The sequence below is a fragment of the Mytilus trossulus genome, chromosome 5 (assembly GCF_036588685.1).
Source record: "Mytilus trossulus isolate FHL-02 chromosome 5, PNRI_Mtr1.1.1.hap1, whole genome shotgun sequence".
NCBI classification, from domain to species: domain Eukaryota; kingdom Metazoa; phylum Mollusca; class Bivalvia; order Mytilida; family Mytilidae; genus Mytilus; species Mytilus trossulus.
Genome location: NC_086377.1, coordinates 55828639 through 55853289, shown reverse-complemented (window position 1 = coordinate 55853289; position 24651 = coordinate 55828639). Strand labels below are relative to the sequence as shown.

The window sequence follows — 24651 nt, the reverse complement described above, 5'->3', positions numbered from 1 at the left end:
TTTGAACCATAGAACTTAAATTAACCACAATTTGGATGCTGGTGCAACACAGAATGTGGTGTATCATCTGCTAAAGACATGTTGTCAGGTCATTCTAACCTTTGATCCCCTGGATACTCAAGGTTGACCTAACTTGGTAACTGATGCTTCATGGGTGACCTAACGTGGTAGGCCAATGCTTCACGGTTGACCTAACTTGGTATGCTGATGCCTCATTGATAGGTGTGTTATATTTCCGTCAGGTTACTCCGACCTTTATTGTGACCATTGACCCCCTTCATAGATAAGTGTTATATTTCCGTCAGGTTACTCCGATCTTTATTCTGACCTTTGACCCCTTTAATAATGAATCTTTTTTAAATTTGTGTTCAATGCATAATTTTCTTACTGTAGCACTTTGATTGACAATACTTTGTATGCAGAAACATCCTACTGTCCTTGACCTTTGACCCTTGACTCCTGACTTGCCTTGATTCTGAATTTCACAGCAGCTAAAATGCATTTAGATGGGGGTATTAGCCTCCCTATGCAGGTGGATTTATTTTGTTTATATTTTATGAATTTTGTAATATGTAAATTGTGCATACTCCATGTATATTTAAAACGAGTTGTGAGGTGGAGCCTTTACTGTATTACTTGATTTGAATGCTTTAGTTTTGACTTCTTTCCTACTTTTTGTGCATATGAATTGTATGTCTGAATAAGCAATGAAATGGTTTCTTCACTGTCAGAATGAAAACAGGAATATGTTATTCATTCAAGATGGCTGCAATCAGGGTAATAAAACATAACACATAATTTGTCATTAACTGACCTTTTTTTATTTGTGATGATATGACTTGAGCATGGATGAACAAACTTCAGGTACAGTGTGAAGTCTCTTGTTCTCAATAGCATTTCATATATACAAAATATAATCATGTCTGGTCCTCAACCGATTTGTTTCTTAAAAAATAATCTGGCAATGAAAAACTCCAGGTACAAATATGACAATTTTCAGATTATTACAGAATTTGACTAATTTAACCGTTTTACTAAATAATGAAGAATGAATAACCATTATCATAAAAAAAATAAAAAATCCAAATTAGTTTTGAGAACATTTCTCTTGAAAAGAATCCAATGTAAGGGTAGCTTATGCCAGCCAATTAATAAGATGAGGACCATTATTATAATAATTTAACTAAACTATATGATTATATACAGATGAATTTAAGTACATATTGAATCATTATATTCAAATTTAAGTTCATGAACTTTTTAAAATTATAAATTCAAAACTTCATCAAACTATATAAATTATGAACAATATGACTCATTATATACATTACACATTAAAACAAATTATGTAAATTTCAACCTTGACTTTGACAAGTTCAAAGGTCAAAAGGTCATAAAATCTGAGATTTCTTTGTCCTCCAAAAAAACTAAAACATGTAAAAAATAATAAATATTGCACCACTTTAATAGACAAAATAACACCACAGAATTCTATATGAAGATGTGAATATATGGAATAAATATTCCTGTAAAAAGTAGGTCAATGACTTGAAATTATGTCAGATAGAAGGGAGATAACTGACAACAGATGAAATAGTTATAGATGTCATGTGACAGGTTAATTTGGTCCCATTTAAAATTTATACATTTCAAACTCATAAGTTAGTCAAAAAGTGATCAGAATCTATTTCAACTGTAAAGATAAAAACAAAGATTTTTTAAGAGATTTTTTTTTCAGAGACATTTCAGAAAAGAAGGAATTCTGTGGTGAAATTTGTGACTAGAGACATTTTATTCTAAAGTAATATTGCACTTATACTAAAACTCTGCTAAAATACCCACAACAGTGTGTCAAAAACTTTGTTCTTAAACGGCTCACTCACAACATATAAAACTGTGACAATCTATATTACCATATAAGGTAACACAAAAGTCTATTTTTAGATTAAAAAAAACGACAGATAGTTGATTGTCTAGAGTTAAGAAATTTAGTACACTTATTTGATTTGTAAAAGTAGATACAAATATTTAATAAATTCTCTTTCTATTTTGTATAAAAAAAAACATGTGCTGAAGACTACAATCACTTTATGATACAATGTAGTGGAAAAACACCGTCCCATGAAACACATAGTTAATTGGAGCACATTTAGGTTTGTAGAGCAGCAGTCAGTCCTAACTTATACTAGATATTACAAACTTTTATATTATTCTTAAAGTCACAAAAAATTCTTCATAGCATTATAAATTCATGTTCAAGAATTTCAGCAATTGCAAATTTTGTGTTGATTCTATCAAATGCCAAACTTAACAAATAAATATTAAAATGTATTCATGTGAAATATAATTATTTTCTAAATTACAATGTGGAATATTTACTATAAAAAGTAAATGAAAGTTAACTGTTTTTTTTTTCAACAGGGGAAGTAACCCCCAAGCAGAGTTAAATTGATAAAAAAAAAAAAAAAATGAATGACTGCTGCTCACCAAGCATAAATGTCCCCTTACATCTAAAGCACTAACTGTGTGGAAATTTAACAATATGCTATTACATTGTACCATGATTACAATATTAAATTTTTTAACCATTTCATTTATATCTAAAACCATGATTACATATTAAATTTGTTAATCATTTCATTCATTAACTTGTATACAGAAATTGACTAGTTACGTTACAATGTTTTAACATGGCAAGGAGTATGTTCTCTCATTTTATTGCAACCTGGCCCGATTTCTTTTTATAACAGTGAGGCCTCCATAAGGGATAATCTAAATATGGTCATTTATTATTCAAAAGATGTGGTATGATTGCCAATGAGACAACTTTCTACAAGCATGTTAAGTCCACTCGTATTCTATTTTTCTTTATTTCATTTCTTTTTTATCACAAATAATAATAAATTACAATTATCCTTATGGGAGCCTCAATAATTTTAAGCTCAAAATATGTTCACAACGATAGTAACAGAATACCCAAATAACAAAAGTTTAACAGTAACAGTTCCTGATCAGATAAACTATATCAATTCTGTCAACAAACATAACCTACACACACTTAAAGTTTAATTTCTTGTGAAACTGACTGATAACAGTTATTTCCCCTTGTTTGTATGGATTATGTCCCCTTAGTTTATGCAATTCTGTCAACAAACATAACCTACACATATTTAAAGTTTAATTTCTTGTGAAACTGACTGATAACAGTTAAGTCCCCTTGTTTGTATGGATTATGTCCCCTTGTTTGTATGGATTATGTCCCCTTAGTTTATGCAATTCTGTCAACAAACATAACCTACACACATTTAAAGTTTAATTTCTTGTGAAACTGACTGATAGCAGTTATGTCCCCTTGTTTGTATGGATTATCTCCCTTAGTTTCATACAGAATTAGATTTATAAGGGATGCAGAATAGCAAAAATAATTAAGCAAATAACCTTTTATAACAAAATTATCCAAGATAAAAGAAACAGATTTAATGTGGAACTTTGAATCTCAACTAAATTATAAGTTTTGGTCTATTTGAAATATGTCTTGTATGAAAACCAGAATTAATATATATATTTCAATATGGTATCATTTTTAAGGAATTTGTACAGCAAAAATAACAAAATAGAATCTTTAATATTTCTGATGATATAAAACTGTCAATCATTTACACCCCATGTTTGACAAAACAATGAAATCTTTTCAAAACCCAGTGAAAGCTATAAATCTCTTTAACTTCCTACAGGACTTAATTTAAACCAGGTTATAGAAAGTTTTCATCATTTTTGTCAACTTATCAAGCATTTTTTCAACAATATAAAACATCTCAATGATACAGATGATCCATGTCATGGACGCTCTCTAATTCAATGATAATATGATGAATAATAAAATAAATAAGTTTTCAATAAATAATAAACATGACTTCATATTAATAAGGAATGCAAGAGAAATATATACAAAAATAATTTTTATTCAATGCCCTCTTCAATTTAAAATTAAAATGATAAAATTTAAGCTATTTAATTACCAAACTTTACATAAGGGGGTAGACCTTGATCCAGGGAGATAACACTTTAATTCAGTAATGCGTTTGTAAAAGTCAAGTTTTATTAATGTATTTTAAGCATTTACCTGAAACAGATTGAAAATAATCTATGTATCCTAGAAGCTTAGAACGTATTTATGAAAATGGCTGACTTAAACGTACTGATGATTTTGAGTTATTTCCCTTAACCTAGGTCTACCCCCTTAAAAGACAAATATAAAATGTGATTGAACAACAACATTCAACACTTGGTGTTACCATAGTCACAAAAAATAAATAAATTGACCAATCATCTTATCTAATACATCCTAAATGCCTTGGTTACCATGACAACAATGAATGTGTCACGTGACAGACAACAACCAATAGAAAAGTATGTCTCACAAGAGTTTAAAAAGATAGATACATCTTTACAAATACACAATTTTACTCCATAACAATGAACTGTTTCACAGATTTTACATACCAATATAAAAATGGAATGTCTTAAGAACTTAATCCATCTAAACTCTGCTTGAAGAGGGCATGAACTTTAACAAAGATTGTAAAATATATAAATATTATCAATTTTTAACATCATAATAAATAAACAAATAGTAATCTCCTTATAAATATTCATAACAATTCTTAAAATAGAATCTTTTTTGTCCACCTCTGTAAGCACACAATCTATAAAATGTTTTAAATTGTTCATTCACGTTTAAAAAACATACCGTAATTGGTTGTATATACCACACTTATCAGTTGTTAATATTGGATGCGTATTGTACAAAACTGTAGACGGTAACCAGCATTAAATTTTGAAATTTGGTATGTTTCTTCTCTCTTTCCTTTCACAATACCAATGGCTAATACATCTACTTAGCTTAATTTAACATGTTATACTTCTAAAAAATCACCAAGACTGTATGCTTACAGAAGGCATGATAAAAAATCAAACTTTGAATTGTATTCAAATTAATAATTTAAGGTGGACTAAATGCTAAGATAAATAAATTAAGTATATCTATTCTATGTATTTACAAAACCTACAATGGTGGGATTTCGTTCGTGAAAAATAAGGGTCTATATACAAAATTTGTTCCATAACTGGTAACAAACCAATAACCTTGTGATTAGGCCTCTTCTTAAGTACTCTTGTGCCATTGGGGTCCCATTTGGGGTATCTGGAAGAGAAAAGGAACTTGCTAAAATCATGTTTGAATAATTTAGACTCATAAGCAAAAAGTTACTATGTAAGCAGGTGTAAGATGTGCTTAACACAATAAAAATCATCGGAAAATGTTTAATGGTTATTCTGCTTAAAGTTCAGGTTAGAAATACTTTTTTCTCAACATGTCTTTTGTATAAACATGTCAAAGTGTACACAATAACATTATCTCCATGAAAAGAAAACAAATGTAAAAGTGACTAAATATCAACATCTAGAATTATCTGGGGTAATTTTAGGATGCAAGGCTGAAACAAAGCAAGAAATCATTAAAAGTGTAAATAGGAAATAGGAAATATTTCATTAAAATTATGTACCGGTTCTAAAATATTAAACAAATAAAGAGAAGGAAAAAAGTATCTATTATAAGAGTTTCAAATATCTAATATTTTGAAAGTTTTAAAAGTGTTAATTTTCTATTAATGATATCAACATGCAAAAATTCACAAAATATGTACAATATCAAAACTTCACAAAATTTATATGAAAAAAATCTAAAAAAAATTGAAAAAAATATTGTGACCACAAAGCCGTGAATGAAATAAAATTGGGTGTTATAAAAATGCTCACGTCGACCAACTAAATCTTAGTGATTAGAACATTGAAAAAAAGTTGGAAGACATTTTCTGAATAAATCTGTAATAATTTTTTTTATTTTAAATTTGGCACTATATTTGGTGCCGCTAACCAGGTTTTTCTATAAATAGAACATATATTACAGATTTAACTCCAATATCTTTTGCAAGATCTAAATATCCATTGTTTAAATCTTCTCTTCTGACAATATTTAACATTCCTTTTAAAATGTTTACCAATGAGAAGATTTAAACAGTTCATAAAAATATTTTAGAAATCATATGTTTTATCAACAATAGCTGACATTAGAAGGACTAAATGACACAGAAATAAAAATCTTACTTTTTTTAAATATAAAGACAATTTTATTATCAACTATTTAACTCAAATATTGTGTTCTTAGCCTCGGTCTCTGATTTTCGAAAAAAAAAATAGTTGTTGGTTTTCCTTTCGAAAATCTAAAATAGAAGTTCATGTATAAAAACAGCAAAAACTTTTGAATTTTGAGAAATTAATGTTCATAATTCTGATTAATAAGAAACCGTCATTCTTTCCTCTTATGTACAGCTTTATTGTAAATAACAATCAAAGGTCACATGGTCTGATATCCGTCACCTTTATAACATGGTAGAGATGATGACACCTTACACCAAAATAGGGGGGAAAATATAATGTGGTAGGAATGATGACACCTTACAGCAAAATATGTGGGAAAATATGTGAAACAAGTGGCCGCCTTACACCTAAATAACGGGGAAAATATGTAAAACAAGTGGCCAAGAGAATTATTACCCATACATAATTTTCCGTAAAAATTAAACTTTTAGTTATCTAAATACTTAAAAAAAAAAACAATTTTCAATCTATTTATGTAATTTTTGTGAGTAGAAAAAAAGTGAAAATAATTTGTTATAAAAACCTCCCACTACAAGAATGTTACGGCTGAAAAAGGACAATTAATAATATGTTCTTGAAAATAAGATGCTTAAAATTAATTCAAAATTATTATTCTGCCTTTGACTTTATGATTTTTTTTACTAAAGTTAATATAAAGGAGAAAAAAGTTTTAATAATAACACTGAAGACTATGGTCTCCAACATATACAAAAATGAAGCAGTGCTTTTTATTTATCATCATCTCTCTACCATGTTCTAAACCATGTGACTTGTCAAACTCAGGTCATGTGACTTCTGATGGTAAAATAATCTTGAACACCATACAATTGGATTAATACCAAGAAGCAACAATTTTCACCAGATATACTACACGAAAGATTCATCTAACACCTTTTACAACCGACCAACACCGTTCACCCACTTACACATTTTTCTATTACTATCCTGTAACCCCTACATGTCCTGAAGTTTTGGACTTGTCCAGTTGTGCTACAGAATAGGGGAATATCATGTGATCAAATGTTACAGAATAGGGGAATATCATGTGATCAAATGTTACAGAATAGGGGAATATCATGTGATCAAATGTTACAGAATAGGGGAATATCATGTGATCAAATGTTACAGAATAGGGGAATATCATGTGATCAAATTTTACAGAATAGGGGAATATCATGTGATCAAATGTTACCACACACAGAATACCTTCTATTTTTAGAGGAAACAAAAAATCAATTGAAAAGTATGTCTTTGATTTTTAGAATAAACTGAATTGAACAGTGCCTTTTTTTAGAACATAAAACAGAATAAGTTATCAATGATATTTTGATATCATTTGCTTTTTTAGTTATTTTCTGAATTGTTCTTATCTAAAAAGAATTTAGGTTGTGTCTGAACATGTAGGTTGCCATAAATTTTCAATTTTTTATCACACGAAAAAATAAACATGATCATGACAATAGGAAATAATTAGGTGATAAATATCTAATCTAGAAAGCCTAAATTTTCAGAGAGAATATGTCGTTTTTTACCCACAATTCAAGGACTAAAATCTTGTGTAAAAACTAAGGAAAAAATTAACACTGGTTTTCTCAATAAGGATTTTTGAACACTCATTGAACCAAAAAGTCTTTTCCAAAAATATTTAGCATAATTAGTAAACATTTTGAGTCAAAACATCTAATATTATACCTACCGATTAAGAACATTGCTGTCTAATATGGTCTGTTGGCATCCTTTGGGCGTTTAAGCTGTACCTTCAAACGTTTCATACCAATCTGGAATCCGTTCATAGCCTGGATAGCAGCCTGAGCGCTTGTTGGATTATCAAAACTGACAAATCCTGAAAAAAGTCAATTAATGATGAAGTTTTAACACCAACTTCCCGCAATTTGTCATGCTTTGTATAAGGAACTCATTTTCAAAATTTTAATTTAAACAAGAAAAAGTGTGTGATGCATTGAAAACATTATTTGCATATAATGGTGAACAAGATTTGTTAGAGTAATTTTCATAGTAATTGAAGCTGAAAGAAAAGTCTGAAACATCTTTTTAAAAATGAAAATCTTGCTTACTTAGCTACAATAATTTACTTTCATGAGTAAAGAGATAAAATAAAGTATGCAGCAAGAAAGGTTTTGTATAATTTGAACATCTATGAGTGATCTGCAAATATTCTCTTTCCTGCAATCCTGTCTCCAAACTTTAAAATCAACATCTACTCACTTCTTTATCTAATTCTGATTTCAAACTCTAAAAATCAACCCCCCTTTTCAAAGTCTGTCTTTAAACTTAAAAATCATCAAACTCTTCCCTATCCTTGTTTGAACAAATCACTTTCTTTTTCCAACTTGGAAAATAATGAATGAATGGTAGTATCTTGAAAGAAAGCAAGCCCCCCTCCCCAAACACTAAAACTTAACTCAAGCCTAGAACCAACAGATTGCAACCCCCACCCGTTTTAAAGTTATCACCTTTTCCATTGCAAAATTTAGACTTAATCCTTACTCATCCCATTCAAAGTATATCCTCTCCCCCAACACAAAATCTACACCTAACCCCAACAAACAGACTACAACCCCCACCCCCATTAATGTATATCAAATTCCTAATTCTTCACACAATAAATAAATAGTCAAAATATGGGTACATCAGTCATCATTGTATAACAATTTTAAAAGGAACAATTTAACAGAACACAAAAACATCTATCTACAAACATATTCATTGACCCCCCACCCACTTTTAAAGTATCAGAATTCTTACCAAAGCATTTGCTTTGATTAGTAGCACGATCAACGTAAACTTTAGCACTAATAACTGTTCCGAATGGCATGAACATCTGAGCGAGTTCTGCATCTCCGAACTCCTGTGGCAGGTGGTATATGAACAGGTTACATCCCTCTGGACCTGTAAGTATAACTGTTGGGTATATACAGAATTAAAACGGGTTCACAACAGAGTCAAACACTACAGTATAGACAACATAGGAATCACCTGTCTTATAAACCTGGGCCTTACCTGGCTATATCCACCGTGGGAGTCAAGGGCAGGGAACATCTTGTCTTATCAACCAGGCTATACCCACCGTGGAAGTCAAGGGCAGAGTATTACTTGTCTTATCAACCAGGCTATACCCACCGTGGAAGTCAAGGGCAGAGTATTACTTGTCTTATCAACCAGGCTATACCCACTGTGGAAGTCAAGGGCAGGGAACATCTTGTCTTATCAACCTGGCTATACCCACCGTGGAAGTCAAGGGCAGAGTATTACTTGTCTTATCAACCAGGCTATACCCACCGTGGAAGTCAAGGGCAGAGTATTACTTGTCTTATCAACCAGGCTATACCCACTGTGGAAGTCAAGGGCAGGGAACATCTTGTCTTATCAACCTGGCTATACCCACCGTGGAAGTCAAGGGCAGAGTATTACTTGTCTTATCAACCTGGCCATACCCACTGTGGAAGTCAAGGGTGTAAAACACCTCTGTAGGAGCAAGGTTAAATGATTGAAAAGGGACTTTATCATTGATGGATGAAAAATATTAAATAATTGAAGAAATAAAAGTACTTTTTTGTAGATTTATATCTATTTTGGGTTGTAAAAAGCTTTTTTAAGAAGTTTCAGTTGATCATTTCTGATTATCAACCATGGTTCTTCAGGAATTTCATGTAAGCCATTGTAAGGTAGTAATTTTTCAAAGATTTTGTAGGATGATGATACAGTCGCCCTGGTAAATCTTTTAATCAATCGGGATAGCAATAACTTTACTAAGAAATGGAAGCTGGAATTGTAGGGCTGGTAATATTTCATGGGTTATAAGACTGCAGTGAAACCTAAATATAACATGAACTGTTTCAAAGTATGAAAATCTGATCATACTTTGTAACGATCCTTGTATCCAATATGCAAATACTGTACAACAAACTTGAAAGACTCTGTCACGACAGTTAGAAGTTAGTGTTACTATGACAACTAGAAGTTAGTGTAAGTGTCTATGACAACTAGAAGTTAGTGAGTGTTAATTTCTATATACATGTATATAAATGTAGATTTGTCAATTATCTCTGAAAACATTTACCTTTTGTAGTGAGTTTTGAAATAATTTCATTGATCTTTGATGACAGTGCATCTTTTTTATTATCTTGTTATCTTACTGGAATATTTAAAATGAGGCTTTCATTGTCTCTTTGTCAAATAGTCGATTTTCTTTTGTAAACTACATACACTAAATTTTTTGGCATCTTGACTTTTGTGACAGATTTATAGCTTTAAAATGTGAGAAAATGTCTGTAGTTTCATTTATTTTACCAATTAGGTCTCTGAACTGATTTTTTTAATGAGTTATACAAATTAAATTTCTTCTTCTAGAAACCAAGATAAGTGCTGTGTAATTGTGTTGTACATAAAGTTACAGAGTAGAAACATTAGCATGCACAAACCCACACTCAAACATTGGCACCATTAAACATTATAACAAAGTTCAAATACAACATTACATCCAGTTGACATTGTGACATTTAGTTTTTTTTTTCATTACAGATTCAAACAAACTACATGTAAATAATGGCGTCAAAGAATTGAATCAGTTAAATTTCCTATTTCTGTCATGTTTCTACATTATCATTGAAATAACTTTCATTCTTCATTTGTTCTTTACTTTTTCCAAAAAAATAAAATATTTGACTACTGGCTTATTTGCTGATAAAGGGGAGATCATTCAAATATTTCATTGGAAAGTGTTTAACAGATGTCAATAATTTTCCTTTATTCTCAATCTAATTCAGAAAGATTAATATAATCTTCATTTTTTTGTAATTGTTGATGATCAAAGGGAGGTAATTTACATACTTTTTCCAATTTCAAATGATCAAAGGGGAGATAATTCACAATAAAGAAAATGACCTACCTTCCTTCTGAGCCGTTGGTAATAGTGCGGCCTGTGCTGCAAGTGTTTGCTGGATTGCCCCAAAAGCTGGGTAAGCTGAAATATTCATATCTATTAGAAATAAAACGGAAAGTCCAGAATTTAGAAACTTTTTAGAGTATAACAGTTTAATTTCTGAACAAATGAAATGTTAAAAAACTTTATTCTCAACCTGCTTCAGAAAGATTTAAAAAAAAATCTTCATTTTTCAATATTGTTGATTATCAAGGGGAAATAATTTAAAATGTTTGGCTCTTCATTAGTAATTAACTTTTTTAAACATTTAATTGATTTTTGAACTGAAGAAATTTGAAGTTGATGGTAAAACTGACAAAACCATCAATCAAAAATATTGTGGAAAATGTAATTTTTCCTCAATCCATAATAACTATATTTATTCACTCAATTTTTGACACATTAGTTTTACCAGTCTATAAAAATTATGTTCATACTGAACCGAAACCCAGTTTTATCTGTTAACCTTGGGTAGAAACTTACCAATTCCTGGATAAGCTTGGACAGCATATGCCTGGATAGGATCACCATTGGCTACCTGGGCTGTAACAGGTAGAGAAATGTTACGGGCTAGAAAATAAAAGGTTAGTCCAAGCTGTTAGCACATGCAAAAATAACTAAACAGGGTTAGGCAAGCTAGAAATAACTAGATATAGAAAGTTAGAAATAAACAAATGTTTTTAATTATAAGTAACTATATTAGAAAAATCAATATTTTAAACTGAATATAAAATTAGAAGAGTGGTTAGTATCAATTTAAAAGTAAGCTGATCAACTAACAATAATAAAAAATGATAATAAATAGATGGAAAAGTTGTGTTTTGTGCAGATTTCAAATGTAATCATAATAGAGGAAAATGTTCGAATAAAAGATTTAGAGTTGATGTATATTAAGCAAAGCAAATTTTTTTCACTTAAACTTTTGACTACTTTAAAATAAGCTAATACGCAGGTTATAAGTATGATATATAAGCATGCAAGCTGAAGACTATATACATAAATAAAGCATAAGAAAGCAAACTTTATTCGATGAAATTATTGATTGGAAAATGTTTAAATTGAATGAAACCAAGTAAGCAGTGTAATGGCATGTAATGGGTGCTAGTGTAAAAGCAGGTTTGAATTGAAATCAATGCCATGGATTTTTCCAATATTCAACAATAGGTTAGGAATTCACTTATAACAAACAATAAAGTAGATTTTGAAATGAAGCAGTAAACATAAAATTTCAAGTATCACACCTTATTGTGTAAATTTATTTTCAAGAGCAGAAAATTTAAATTCACTTTTATACTATTCTTTTTTATAGTTTTTTTGACTTTTGAGAAATATAACAAAGTGTAAATATGAGTTATCTCCCTTTATACAATAAGTGTAAAAGTGAGTTATCTCCCCTATATAACAAGCTGCCATTTTCTGTTATATTGTGAGCTATAATACATACCTGTCAACGTCTGAAAGTGTGAATGCGGGTCATAACCTACATTGAGGAAAAAAGGATAAAATCATAATGTGTTCAAACTTATTTTAGGTTAAGGTAGTATAGGTTTTGTTTGCCATCTTTGATCAAAACATTTTAATGATATAGGCAAATTATGGTGCTAAAGTAGTATTAAATATCTTGTGAGACTCAACATTTATAAATAGTTATTTTATCTTATGAATACAAATACTGATAAGTTGGTTTTACAATTCAAAAAGTTTTATAATTTTGCTTTATAAGGGGAGGTTACTCTGATAAATTAATTTTATAAAAGAATGCACAATATTTTTTTTCTATTTTGTTATACATATACATTTGTAGAAAGAATATATTTACGCATATATGTCATTTGTTGTTATATGGGGGAAATCCTGATTATTTCATTAATGGTTCTCAAGATTTTTGGACTGATAATATTCTCACTAATAATTAGCATGATTAGAGGGGGGAATAAAGTTCTTACATACAGAAAATCAAACAAATGTTTTCATTTTTTTTTTTTATCTTTTTGTGTTTGAATTTTCTTAATCTAAATAATTGATTAAAATGTAGATTAAAATAGTATATTATCTACAATTTTAAAATGACAGCTTATTTTTAAGGGGAGATAATGATATATTAAGGGGAGATAATAAATTATAAAAGTGAGTGAATGACTACAACATACCTATATCAACAAGCTGGCACTCACCAGGATAGTGAGGTATACCATTAGCATAAATCTCTGGTGTTTGTCCATTAAGGGGAGGTAATTACTTATTAAAGGGAGATAATAGATTATAAAAGTGAGTGAATGAATACAACATACCTATATCAACAAGCTGGCACTCACCAGGATAGTGAGGTATACCGTTAGCATAAATCTCTGGTGTTTGTCCATTAAGGGGAGGTAATTACTTATTAAAGGGAGATAATAAATTATAAAAGTGAGTGAATGAATACAACATACCTATATCAACAAGCTGGCACTCACCAGGATAGTGAGGTATACCGTTAGCATAAATCTCTGGTGTTTGTCCATTAGCCTGTTGCATTTGGAAACCTGCCATTGATGTGGGGGACAAAACACTGGGAGGGGCACCATTTAAGGTGGCAGCACCTAAAATACAAACAAAATTATATGTAATGATTTGTTAAGCCAACCTCCTAGTAGTGACACATCTTAGTGAAGGCAGTTTTTTTACAACCTAAAAAGTGTGATTAGAAATTGTATTATACATTATTTTAGTTAGTCTCAAAAAAACTATCTGATGGTTGAAAAACACTCATTCTTTTATAACAAACTTGACTTGATATAAAAAAGGATTAAATATATAAAACAAATTACTTAAATTAAAAAGGCATGAAAATCTTCTAAAACAATTATTTTAAATATATTGAAATTAAATTTTAATAAAATAAGTGCCTCAATTAACTAAAAAAAAACAAGACATACCATTAGAAAGAGCCAGTGTGGCTGTAGTTGGGGTCAGTGCATTGGTAGAGATACCATTGGGTGCGGCCAGCGCCCCAATCTGTGGAATATGACCCAGGGAGGTTACTGGACTGGCCAAGTAAGCTCCTTGTGAAGCAGCCATCAGTGCTGCTTGTTGTTGTGGAATCTGGAATGATAAATTGTAATAGTATTAAGGTTAATTGTAACTGAATAATTGTAATTGTAATTGTAATAATGTAATATTGTTAATTGTAATTGTAATAAAGTTTCTTTTAATTGTAATAATGTTCAATAGTTATTGCTAGATTGTAATTGTTAAATTGTAATTGAATAGATGTTAAATTGTATTTGAATAGATGTTAATTGTAAATTTGGTAACTGAATTTGTAAATATGAAAAAATAAAAGTTCTTAAATAGATATGTGAAAGATCCACAAAATTATTTAATTAGTTCAGTTATTTCCCAGATATACACATTTATTAATTGTCACTTTAAACATGTTTAAGTCCTTTTAAATTTGGCAAACACAAGTAAAGATATGCTTAAGGTGGTACCCAACACTTTAACTAAAATTAATTTGGCTCGTTTAATTTTCTTAAACTTTTGACGAAGTATTTACTTTGATCCTTTGACAAAAATATAAAAATTTCAAAAAATTTGAACCAACAGTTATATCAGAAAAATTACACTGGTTATATAGCAGATTGACAAAAACTTATTTTGATCTTTGAAAAGCTTATTTTTCCCTTAACAACACAACGTAATTAAAACGTTTAGCTGATTTTACAGAGTTATCTCCCTGTAGTGTTAGGTACCACCTTAAATGGATGGAAACTATTTGCATTGAAGAGAAGTATCTCCTAAATACTATTTGACAAAATACACTAATATACAGACATCAAGTAATGTCTCTAAATTGTTTCAAACTTATCTTTGTCACAAATGTATTGTAAGTTTAATGAATACTAGCATACCTGAGCGTAAGCTCCGTAAGCACCAAGATTGGAAATTGCAAAAGGGTTCAGAAGACCCAGGGGACCAGTCATCTGCTGCATGCGTCTGAGTTGTCTTTCCTTTTCTGTATCAGCAAATTTAACTACTAAACTAGATGATGCACCCTAGATAAATAGAAATATATGCCAAAGATTCAAAGTCATGTCTTTATATAATTCTCTATTTAGTTTCTTACCTGTTTTAGGTTATTTGGTTGAACTTCCTTTTTAAATCCTATTTTAGTTTATTTTGTTTAAACTCAACTGATCAAACACTTTCTTTTAAATATTTTCTTCAATATTAGTCAGTAATACATGAATAACAAAGAAAAAAGTTCACAGTGCTAACTTAGGGATCAACAAAATGTGCATAAATTAATTCTCTTTCAAATATCCATTTATATCTCCAAAAAACAAAATCATAAAACATATATATATACTAAAAAAAATAGTTTTAGAGAAAATAATTCATTAATAAGCATAACTTCATTTTCATTTAAAGAAGCACAACAAACTATTTCTTCAAAAATCAAAAAAGTTCTTGATAATCTTGAAAATATACAATACCCTTAGTTAAAACCTACAATGTATGTATCCCTCCTGATTCTAGATAATGCTGGATAAATTATAAGGCAAAGAAATTACCCATGAAGATTTACAATTTTTTGCATCCCAGAAATAGTTTTCTCAATCATGTTAATTAATAGATGATGATTTCTGGTTTAAAACCCTCCCATGTGTTAGCTAATCTAATTATTTCTCCTAATTAGTTTTCCTGTTGATGTAAAACATAAATTGCATTCTAGCAGTGATAATTTGTGGTTTATGAAGTAGGTTTAGGTATGCACTATGTGCACTTATTTACAGTGATATAAAAAATGTTAAATATAAGTTGTAAACCATAAACAAATTCTGAAATTCGGTAATATAAAAAATGCTAAACATAAGTTGTAAACCATAACCAAGTTCTGAATTTATAGGCTACATATTTTATCGATATAAATCATATAAGAATAAAATAAATAGAATTTAGTTTGAAAAAAGAAAACTTTCCAGGGCTATCAAAAGGTCATTTTATTATAAAGTCACTTATATCTTCAAAAAACAAACAGTAAATTCTGTAGTTTAATTTATATATAGGCTTCAATTTTTATGATAAAAATCATTCATATAAGAATGAATTAAACAGAATTCAGTTTGAAAAAATAAACTGATCATAGCTTTGTAAAAATTTCTTTTTTATTATAAAGTTATCACAAGCATGCCAAATAAAAAAAAATTAAAAAGAAATTTGAAGAGTTTGAAATAAAGAAAGTTATATATATATTGTAGGTCTGTTTATACATGTAGTTGTGTTGAAATTCCCACCCAAATCAAAGAGCAGCTAATATCTTTAACGTACGAACAGTCCAATAATATGACATACATTGTTATAACTTACAGGCATAGTCTGACTTCCGTGTAGAGCACTAATTGCTGAATGGGCTTCTGTTGCTGTTGTAAATTTAACAAATGCACAACCTATAATAGAATGATGATGAATTTTATTGACCATTTCTCATTTCTGCAGGAATATTCACAGAATATTATTGATTTTTATAAGCCTTTGAAGGATGAAATGGTCTCCATGAATTATTATTCCCTTCTAAGGATGTAATATTAAATTTTCTAAATCTAATTCTCTTAGTTTTCACAACAATCCATCACTTAATTGATCTACCATTTTGTTAACAGAGATTTTGATTCATGTGACTATTTGAAGTCCTTTTACTTTCCAAATACCTTTTCTCTTTTGTACAGCTAATTTGTTCAACACAGTATAATTTTTTATATGATGATATCTATTTTTTATTTTAAATTCCAGTTAAAATGATTCGATTTAAAGGTAAAGAAACTTAAACTAGCAGGTTTGGCAATTTAATGAAACATAAATTTTTGGAATAGAGATTGGCAGCTGCGCAAAATCTCATGATATAACACTACCCTGGTAAATTCTTTGATAATGAGTTTATACATGTCAAAATCTTATTCTTAAAAATTACGATGAAATATTTAACAAAATATCTCAATATTTTTTTTACGTCTTATTTTAACTATCAAATAGAAAAAAGTCATATAAACACCACTGAAAATACTTTTGAGTTTAACTTTAAGTTTAGAACAAGAATAAAACCGCCAACTATGAGAAATGAACACCGGAAGTTTATTATTACAGGAGATATTATCAAGTTATTACCTTTACTGTTACCATTCTGATCTCTCAGGATTGTACATTCTTCTATTGTTCCGAATGGCTGGAATAACTGTCTTACATCGTCTTCCGTCTGTTGCTTATTTAACATACCAACAAAAAGTTTTTTATCTTCTGTAAAATAATATTTTCTTCGAATAAAATAATTTGTAAATCACCGCCCACTCAACTTCCTGTTATGAAGAAGATAGAAATATTTTGCTATAGAAGCGAAGCTCCTGCTAGAGGAGGAAGATAAAGACTAGGTAACAGGTAACAGGTATGACAGCAGAGACGGAATAACACCGACTTTCCGTATCAATCACGACAAAGATTTTTAATATTTATATAACACAATTTAAATCGATTCCAATTGATCTACGTATATTTATTTAACATAAAATATTCAGTAGATGTTTTCAGGAATAAATGGAAATATAAATTGGTCTGATTGTTTAGCAAATCGGTTTTATACCGTCCGCCATTGATTATATTTAGAGCGTACTATCATACACTATAAACTAGCGAAGCACCTGTATTCACAATGCAAAGAGGTTGATGATGTAAAAATGTAATCAATTTATTGATTAATTTAGCAATTATTCTGTCTTAATGAGAAGATATACACAGGGGCAATCGATAACCGCCGAGACTTGACGAATGAATCAGAACTTGATAAGAAGTAATTGGTTCGTTGGAAATATTCCATTCCTCGAGTTCCATTATTTACCTCCATTCACTTTCAGTGATGAAAGATGCGTGACACGACATATTTCTCATAAAACATTTCATTGATTATTTCACTTTCCAAAAATAAAAATGGATACAATGTCCCGTCTGGTAAAACTGATAAAAATTTCGAGATGCGATATGATTGTCAATGAAACAACTATCAACCAGAGTTAAAAGCAACACAATGCGACCTTCAACTAAGTTTTAAAAAAAACATGCCATATTGTCTACTATCAGTCACTAAGATACTTATTAAAAAATGAGACCAACTTTAACTTTACGTCTGAGGATCAAACTCATGTGAATTGTATACTTCTTGCTGTTTTGGTTTGACCAGTTTCATTTTAGTAAATAATACGAAATTGTATGTCATTAATATCTATAAAGACAGAAAGATTTATTTGGAAAACAATCTCCACGACAGCAGTCTGTAACTTATTGTCTCATTTAATGGGATTCATTTATTGAAAGAAAAAGTTGACGTTTAACATTGAATTACATTGAGCCCTTATAATAATTGCATTTCATGATAATATTGAGAATATTTTAGAAACTGTAACGACACTAGTACGGTACTTATGTTACTTCAACAGATCCCACATTTCCACAACAAATGTCTCTTCAGTGACGATAAAAGCCAAAATATTTGAAAATCCAAAAAGATAATGAGCGTATAACCCCCTAAAAAGTATATAAGATTTTTAACTAGTACCAATTAGAAAAACAATCATTAAAGTTTACCCCCTAAAAATGTATAATATTTAATAACTACTAGTAGTGCCAATTAGAAAAACAGAAAAACAATCATTCAAGTATTAACAAATATTAAGTCTATTTATATTTGTTATATGATTTCAAAATGATCTCTTTTGTTTAATACATTTGCCCATGTTAAATAAACGATTTTTATTCATCTCGAAAATTTAAAATGGAAAAGAACACAGGTACCCTTATTGTGTGTGACATTTACTGATTTAATGGTTTTGAGACCGTAATTGTGCGTTGTACAAATCAATGACTCATTAGTTTGGATGCAATATTGTCAAACCCAGAAGCATTATAATTTCCGAGTCGGCTTTGGGAATAAGAATTGATCTGGTTCCGAAAAATCAATACGGTTTATTATCCAGTGATGGAATGGTTCCGTTATACGGAGGGTCGATACGGGGGTATTTTTGGTACAAAGTCAATATTTTTTTGATTTTCATATCTAAACTTGACAAATGGGTTTAATGTGTTTGTTTATATCTATATTTCGATCCTTTAACAAAAGTTTATATTTGAATCAAAGATTAATCAAACATGTGCTTGGGTACAAGCGAGAAATAGAACATGGTAATGCAAGCACCAGCATAACCTAACTGAATTGTACACGTAAAACTCCCACCAAATGAATGTACACAACTAAGACCAACAACGGTCTTTTAAAATACGTTTCCTCAGTTTCATAGTATATCTTTTTAATAAAACACTTCAATAATATATCTACGTTCATTGTAAGTTTTCACAAACTGTTGTTCTCGAGCATACATTTGGTAACACTGCGTTTTCATATTTGCATATTATTTCTACATCCCGTCGTATACCTCTATAAAATAAATGTAACTAGGGCCTCAAGACGACAACGACGGATCCCATTAACGGTGGTCACGTCTAAAAAGAACGATCTATGAAGAAATGATTGAGCTAAGGGAAGCTAGTGAAAGTCATTATAATCTTAAAGTACCAGGCGATCGATCGGCAACCAACTATTTACGTCAGCTAGATTTTGAGATTTCGTTCCAATAAATCAAAGACTTGTAGAGATAGCATGAAGGATTCTGATGAGGTTCAAGATTGTTTATTTATACTGAGAATAAAAGATTTTGTTCAAGATTGTTTATACTGAGAACAAAAGTTTTACGTGTGTATCCCTTTTTTAGGTACAAATCGCAGCAAATTGTTGATGAAAACTCCTATATTTTCAAAGTGACGTCTCCTCTTTAGCTTTTCAAACATCTGCCTTTCATATTTGAAGAAGAAAAGAGTTTGAAACGCGCTTCTATCGCATCAAATTAGATTAAAATCAAAATGCTTCCTGTTTCCTTTATTTTGCATTGCATTGTCACAAGTTATCAGTTTGAATTTTATAAAATCTTATTTCCATTATCATGTTGCAGGTGTAAAGACATGAAAATTCATGCTGAAATGTTTCCACGATACCGGCTTTAGTCCTGGTTTTAACATAAATACATCAATGACATTAGTATACCATTGACGTTTTAGTAGTTTACTGTGCATACAGAGTACCAAATACAATTACCGTGTGTAGCTACTTTGAAGTTATAAAAAGATGCGGTGTGTACCTGGCTAATTACGGTATCGTCAAATTGAAATTACAGGGCATATTTGCCGGATCATTCATCAAAAATTCTTTTCTATTTTTACCGCTCGTTTAAAAAGAAAACATCTGGTTTCACTAAAAGCAAAAGTAAATTTCTGTTAAACCAGAAACCCCTTGATGTAATGGCAGTTTAATTAAAACTGAATCGCTGGATAAAATAACATTCATTTACGAGGCCAACTTTTAAGAGAGGTGGCGCACTCCCAAATATATCCTTCCAGATTTATACAAATACCCTTTTCATAAACAAAATCGGCACATCTGCCATGAACATCATCTGCCGGTAGCTACGAAAACAAAGAAGTTAAAATCCAGGTCAAATTTTATCAAAAAATATTTGAAAAGATTGCTCTCTCGCGTTCTCTCCTAGTAATATTATGTAATATAAGATAAGGGCGTCTATAGAAAAAAAATCATCTTATATCAAAATTTAACTAGATGTAATAAAATGTACCAGACTGCCAGAATTTAATCGGAATTTTTGAAATTTTAATTTCATTTTTTTTAAATGATTTGTATTTTCTGTTGAAAACACAAAGATGAAATATTTTAACAATGATAAAACAACACGGAACAGCTGCCGTATTTGTGCGAATTCATTGGTCCATAAAATACGTCTCCGGTAGTGACAAAAAAAGTTTCAAAACTTTTTAATTTATAAAATACATGCACCTCTTAACGCGGTAACATGTGGTATTCATATTATAAAGCAATATTTAAAATCTAATATTTCGGTAAAGTAAATAGTAATGCATAAACCAACCCCTCTTTGTCAAGTGTGTAAGGTATAGACCAATGCCCCTTTGTGAGGTCGGCGGAAAGGTTATTCATACACAAATAAACACACATTAACAGATGGCTAAATTAGAGGGCCAACTGTCGTCTATTTTTTTCGACACTTGCTACCGATTTTAATGGGGTTCTGTAGAGGGAATATTATCTCTATACAAAAGGTTGAATAAAAAAGTACAATGTCTATTGATTTAATTTATTACTAGAATAATTTACGTCCGTGTGTCGTTTTTCGAATCTATTGAATTTAATTATTCCAAACTAGTGTCATTTTTCGCATCTTTTTAATTAATTTGTTCGGAACTAGATAAGATAAAGCCAGCATGACCCGTGCATGAGATAAAACACTCAACACTTATTATAGATAAATTAAGCGTAAATCGGTTCTCTCTCTTTTTCCATGACAAATTTGTATGACATACTTATTTAATTTACTAAATTTCCTAATCTCCTTATGAGCAGACATCAAAAGTTACTTCCGACCATTATTTCAGATTTTAGCACTGCATACGAAAACCATCATCAACATTTTGGCAGCTGCCAAAACCAATCAATTTTCTTTTCTACAAGAATTTTCCATTTGTCTGATCATTAATTTAACTCCCTATCTTGAACTCTCTTAGTTTATGTATTATAGATAGCGTGCTTAAAATTCCTTTGCATATCAAGAATTAAAAGATTCACTGCTGCACATTCTTCTTCAACAAATGAAAATCTCTTTTCTTGCCGGTACAAAGATATATAAAAAGTAAAAACACAAAAATACTGAACTCCGAGGAAAATTCAAAAAGGAAAGTCCCATATCAAATGGCAAAATCAAAAGATCAAACACATCTAACGAATGGATAACAACTGTCATATTCCTGACTTGGTACAGGCATTTTCTTATGTAGAAAATGGTGGATAGAACCTATTTATATGTGTTTTAGTCAAATTTGAAAGACTAGGCTAAAACTTCGGGTTTTTTTCAATGTAAAATCCTTACTGTATGAAAATTCCTCTCCTACTACAGTCCTATAACAGATATCCGACATAGAAATGTCTTCTTTTTACTTCGTACTCTAATACCCAAAATCCCGTGGATAAAACCATTAGCTATAATCCGATTAAGAAAATGTTTGTTTTTATAATGTCAGTCTCTTTCACTTTGAAATCTTTACTTTATCCCTGCAGGGATTCGTCTGGACTTAAAAGCACTCCCGATCCTGTGCTGAGCCCCACTTGTTGAAAATGTTTATCATTCAGTAGTAAAACTTCAATCACGCTGGGAACGATAAACTTAATAATGATGAAAAATTACCAGATAAAATCGGAATATTCACATGCATTTTATATAATGATTCTTTTCTTTGTGAGTGGCATCATGCACTGTCATGCATATATTTATAGAGTTTACACGTTTTCTCTTATTTTATCATTTAAACCTAAACCTTAAACTCGTAAAATGCACCCATTGAGAACATTTTTGTAATATTATACAAAATCTGATAAAATACTCATTTATCTTATAGTGGAACTTCCTAAAGAGATTCTACTTATTACATTTTCAAAAAATCGTTGGATCAATAAATGTTGCGAAGTACGGTACTATTCAGATCTCAAATGAATAAATTTCTAATTGTCAGGAATTATCAATTATTTATCTAGATCGTATATTTTCAAGCTAAATCAATAAAACAAAAAAGAATTTTCCGCGTCAAAAGGTGCAGTTACATATACACAAAACAAAGCATAAATAAACATTCATATAAGCAACAAAACAAACATACAAATTAAACAAAGTTTGTTAGTTTTATACAAAAATAGAAAATGATTAAAATGATGAAATTAAAATGTTAGTTAAAACGACATACCTCCGCCTGCAACGACCATTTTAAACAGCTAGATTTTTACACACTTAGAAAAGCCACACAACGACAAAGTTACAACAATTACAAATGTTCCCTGTACACAGAAAAAAATTAGAATGACAAAAATTTCTTGACCCCAAGTCTTTATATTCCGACAGATTGTAAATTCAATCGGTTTGCCGTTATTATTGAATGGGCAAATCCATTATCGCTTTTGTTTACTGGTCGCGTGCCATCGAACAAAGAATGTTTCACACCCCTTTTGATTGGTCGAAATGGATTCGTCCTCTTTGGAAGCTGTCAGACTAGAGAAAGTTGAAATGAAAGTTCCATAGAGTTAATTATTTATATAGTTGTACAGTAAACAGGATATTTGATTGTTTTTGATTAATGAGATAGTATTTCTTGTACTTTGTTATATTTTTTACTACAACCTATTTTTAGTTTTTTGCAAGGTGGTTTCCAGAAGTTTAATATTTGTATAAAATCACCTGTATTTTTTTTGTTTATTCTCTTGCTTAACACCTGTCAGTTTTTACAGTTTCGTTTTTCTTGGCAACCAGGTGATAATTATTCTCAAAATGATTTCTAATCGATGAAACCGTTTTTATGCAGATATTATTACATATCTGATATTCATTTTCATGTTGTTAGTTCATCAGAAATTGATTTACTAATTCAATTGTATAGAGATACAGATTATATATATATATATATCATTTATGTATTTGTAAATTATGCTTATTCGGTTTCATTAACATGCTTTAAGCTCATGCTGTAAATACAAACATGTGCATATAGATTTCTCTTTTGAAAATAATGAATTTTAACTGAGACTACTATAATATTACAAGTAGTCTCAGATTTAAGCTACTACTTTTTGCACAAAAGTCAAATGCATTACCTTTCTTTAAAGTTTCGACAAACACCATATTAATGTATAGGGCTATTAAATAACATGAAGTATACTATTTGTGGATCTCATTGGGGTATAAGCGTGACGCGGGATTGCCGATTTTTTTGTAAGCGTGATACGTGAAAGTCAAATTATTGTGTCGTGAAAACGGGAAATGAGGTCTTGCGGGACCCGGGAAATGACAAAAAATGAGAATTGCTTACGTTCATAGTGTAAGCGGCATCCGGGATCGGAACCCCCCAATGAGACACCCCTATTTGTCATATCATCAAAAGGGGATAGGTAAATAGTTTTTGATAACAATGATTATAATTAACTGTATAAATTATTGCAATAAGTGGATATATACTTCAATATATTCATTAATTTCTCTATGCATATTAATGAAACAAGAAGCCTTTTTACCAAAAGTTATTTTTGCTATTACTTGATCCGTATTGCGTGTGTACGGTATTAATAATTTACATAAACAAGTTAGTTCCCACGCTTATAATATATTCAACGTATCTCTAATATTACTTCTGGATATTATTATGCTTTTCATACATTATAATTTTCTTAATTTTCTGGATAAAAATGATGCGGTCTTTTATTATGTTTCTATCAAAAATCGGTTATATCTGCAGTGTGTTAAAATATTCATCAACCGACAGGTTTCTAACATGAAGTTTTGGTC

General features: G+C 30.1%; 1 protein-coding gene across 12 annotated transcripts; it reads right to left on the bottom strand.

Moving 5' to 3' along the window:
* Window positions 1-798: 798 nt before the first annotated feature.
* On the bottom strand, window positions 799-23244 carry LOC134718932 (CUGBP Elav-like family member 4). 12 transcript variants are annotated; one of them, XR_010107479.1, is made up of 13 exons: window positions 23063-23244; window positions 17309-17437; window positions 16499-16593; window positions 15055-15198; window positions 14080-14245; window positions 13594-13743; window positions 12606-12641; window positions 11645-11731; window positions 11129-11218; window positions 8986-9141; window positions 7916-8062; window positions 7146-7209; window positions 799-5203 (listed from the first exon to the last, which is right to left on the bottom strand). XR_010107479.1 is itself a non-coding variant. In XM_063581779.1 (12 exons), the coding sequence occupies exons 1-11, from the start codon at window positions 23079-23081 to the stop codon at window positions 7935-7937; spliced, it is 1200 nt and encodes a 399-aa protein (XP_063437849.1). In that variant the 5' UTR covers window positions 23082-23243; the 3' UTR covers window positions 799-5203; window positions 7916-7934. The 12 variants fall into 12 exon arrangements, 11 of the variants coding, with proteins under 11 accessions (XP_063437849.1, XP_063437850.1, XP_063437853.1 ...); XM_063581779.1 differs by lacking the exon at window positions 7146-7209 and having other exon boundaries at window positions 23063-23243; XM_063581780.1 differs by lacking the exon at window positions 7146-7209 and having other exon boundaries at window positions 8986-9129; window positions 23063-23243.
* Window positions 23245-24651: the final 1407 nt, after the last annotated feature.

Coding starts and splice junctions, on each gene's coding strand:
- LOC134718932 (XM_063581779.1), bottom strand. Junction 11,732..12,605: donor ACACTTTCAGACGTTGACAG/GTATGTATTATA, acceptor TTTATTTTCTAG/CCCGTAACATTTCTCTACCT. Junction 11,219..11,644: donor CCAAGCTTATCCAGGAATTG/GTAAGTTTCTAC, acceptor TATTTCTAATAG/ATATGAATATTTCAGCTTAC.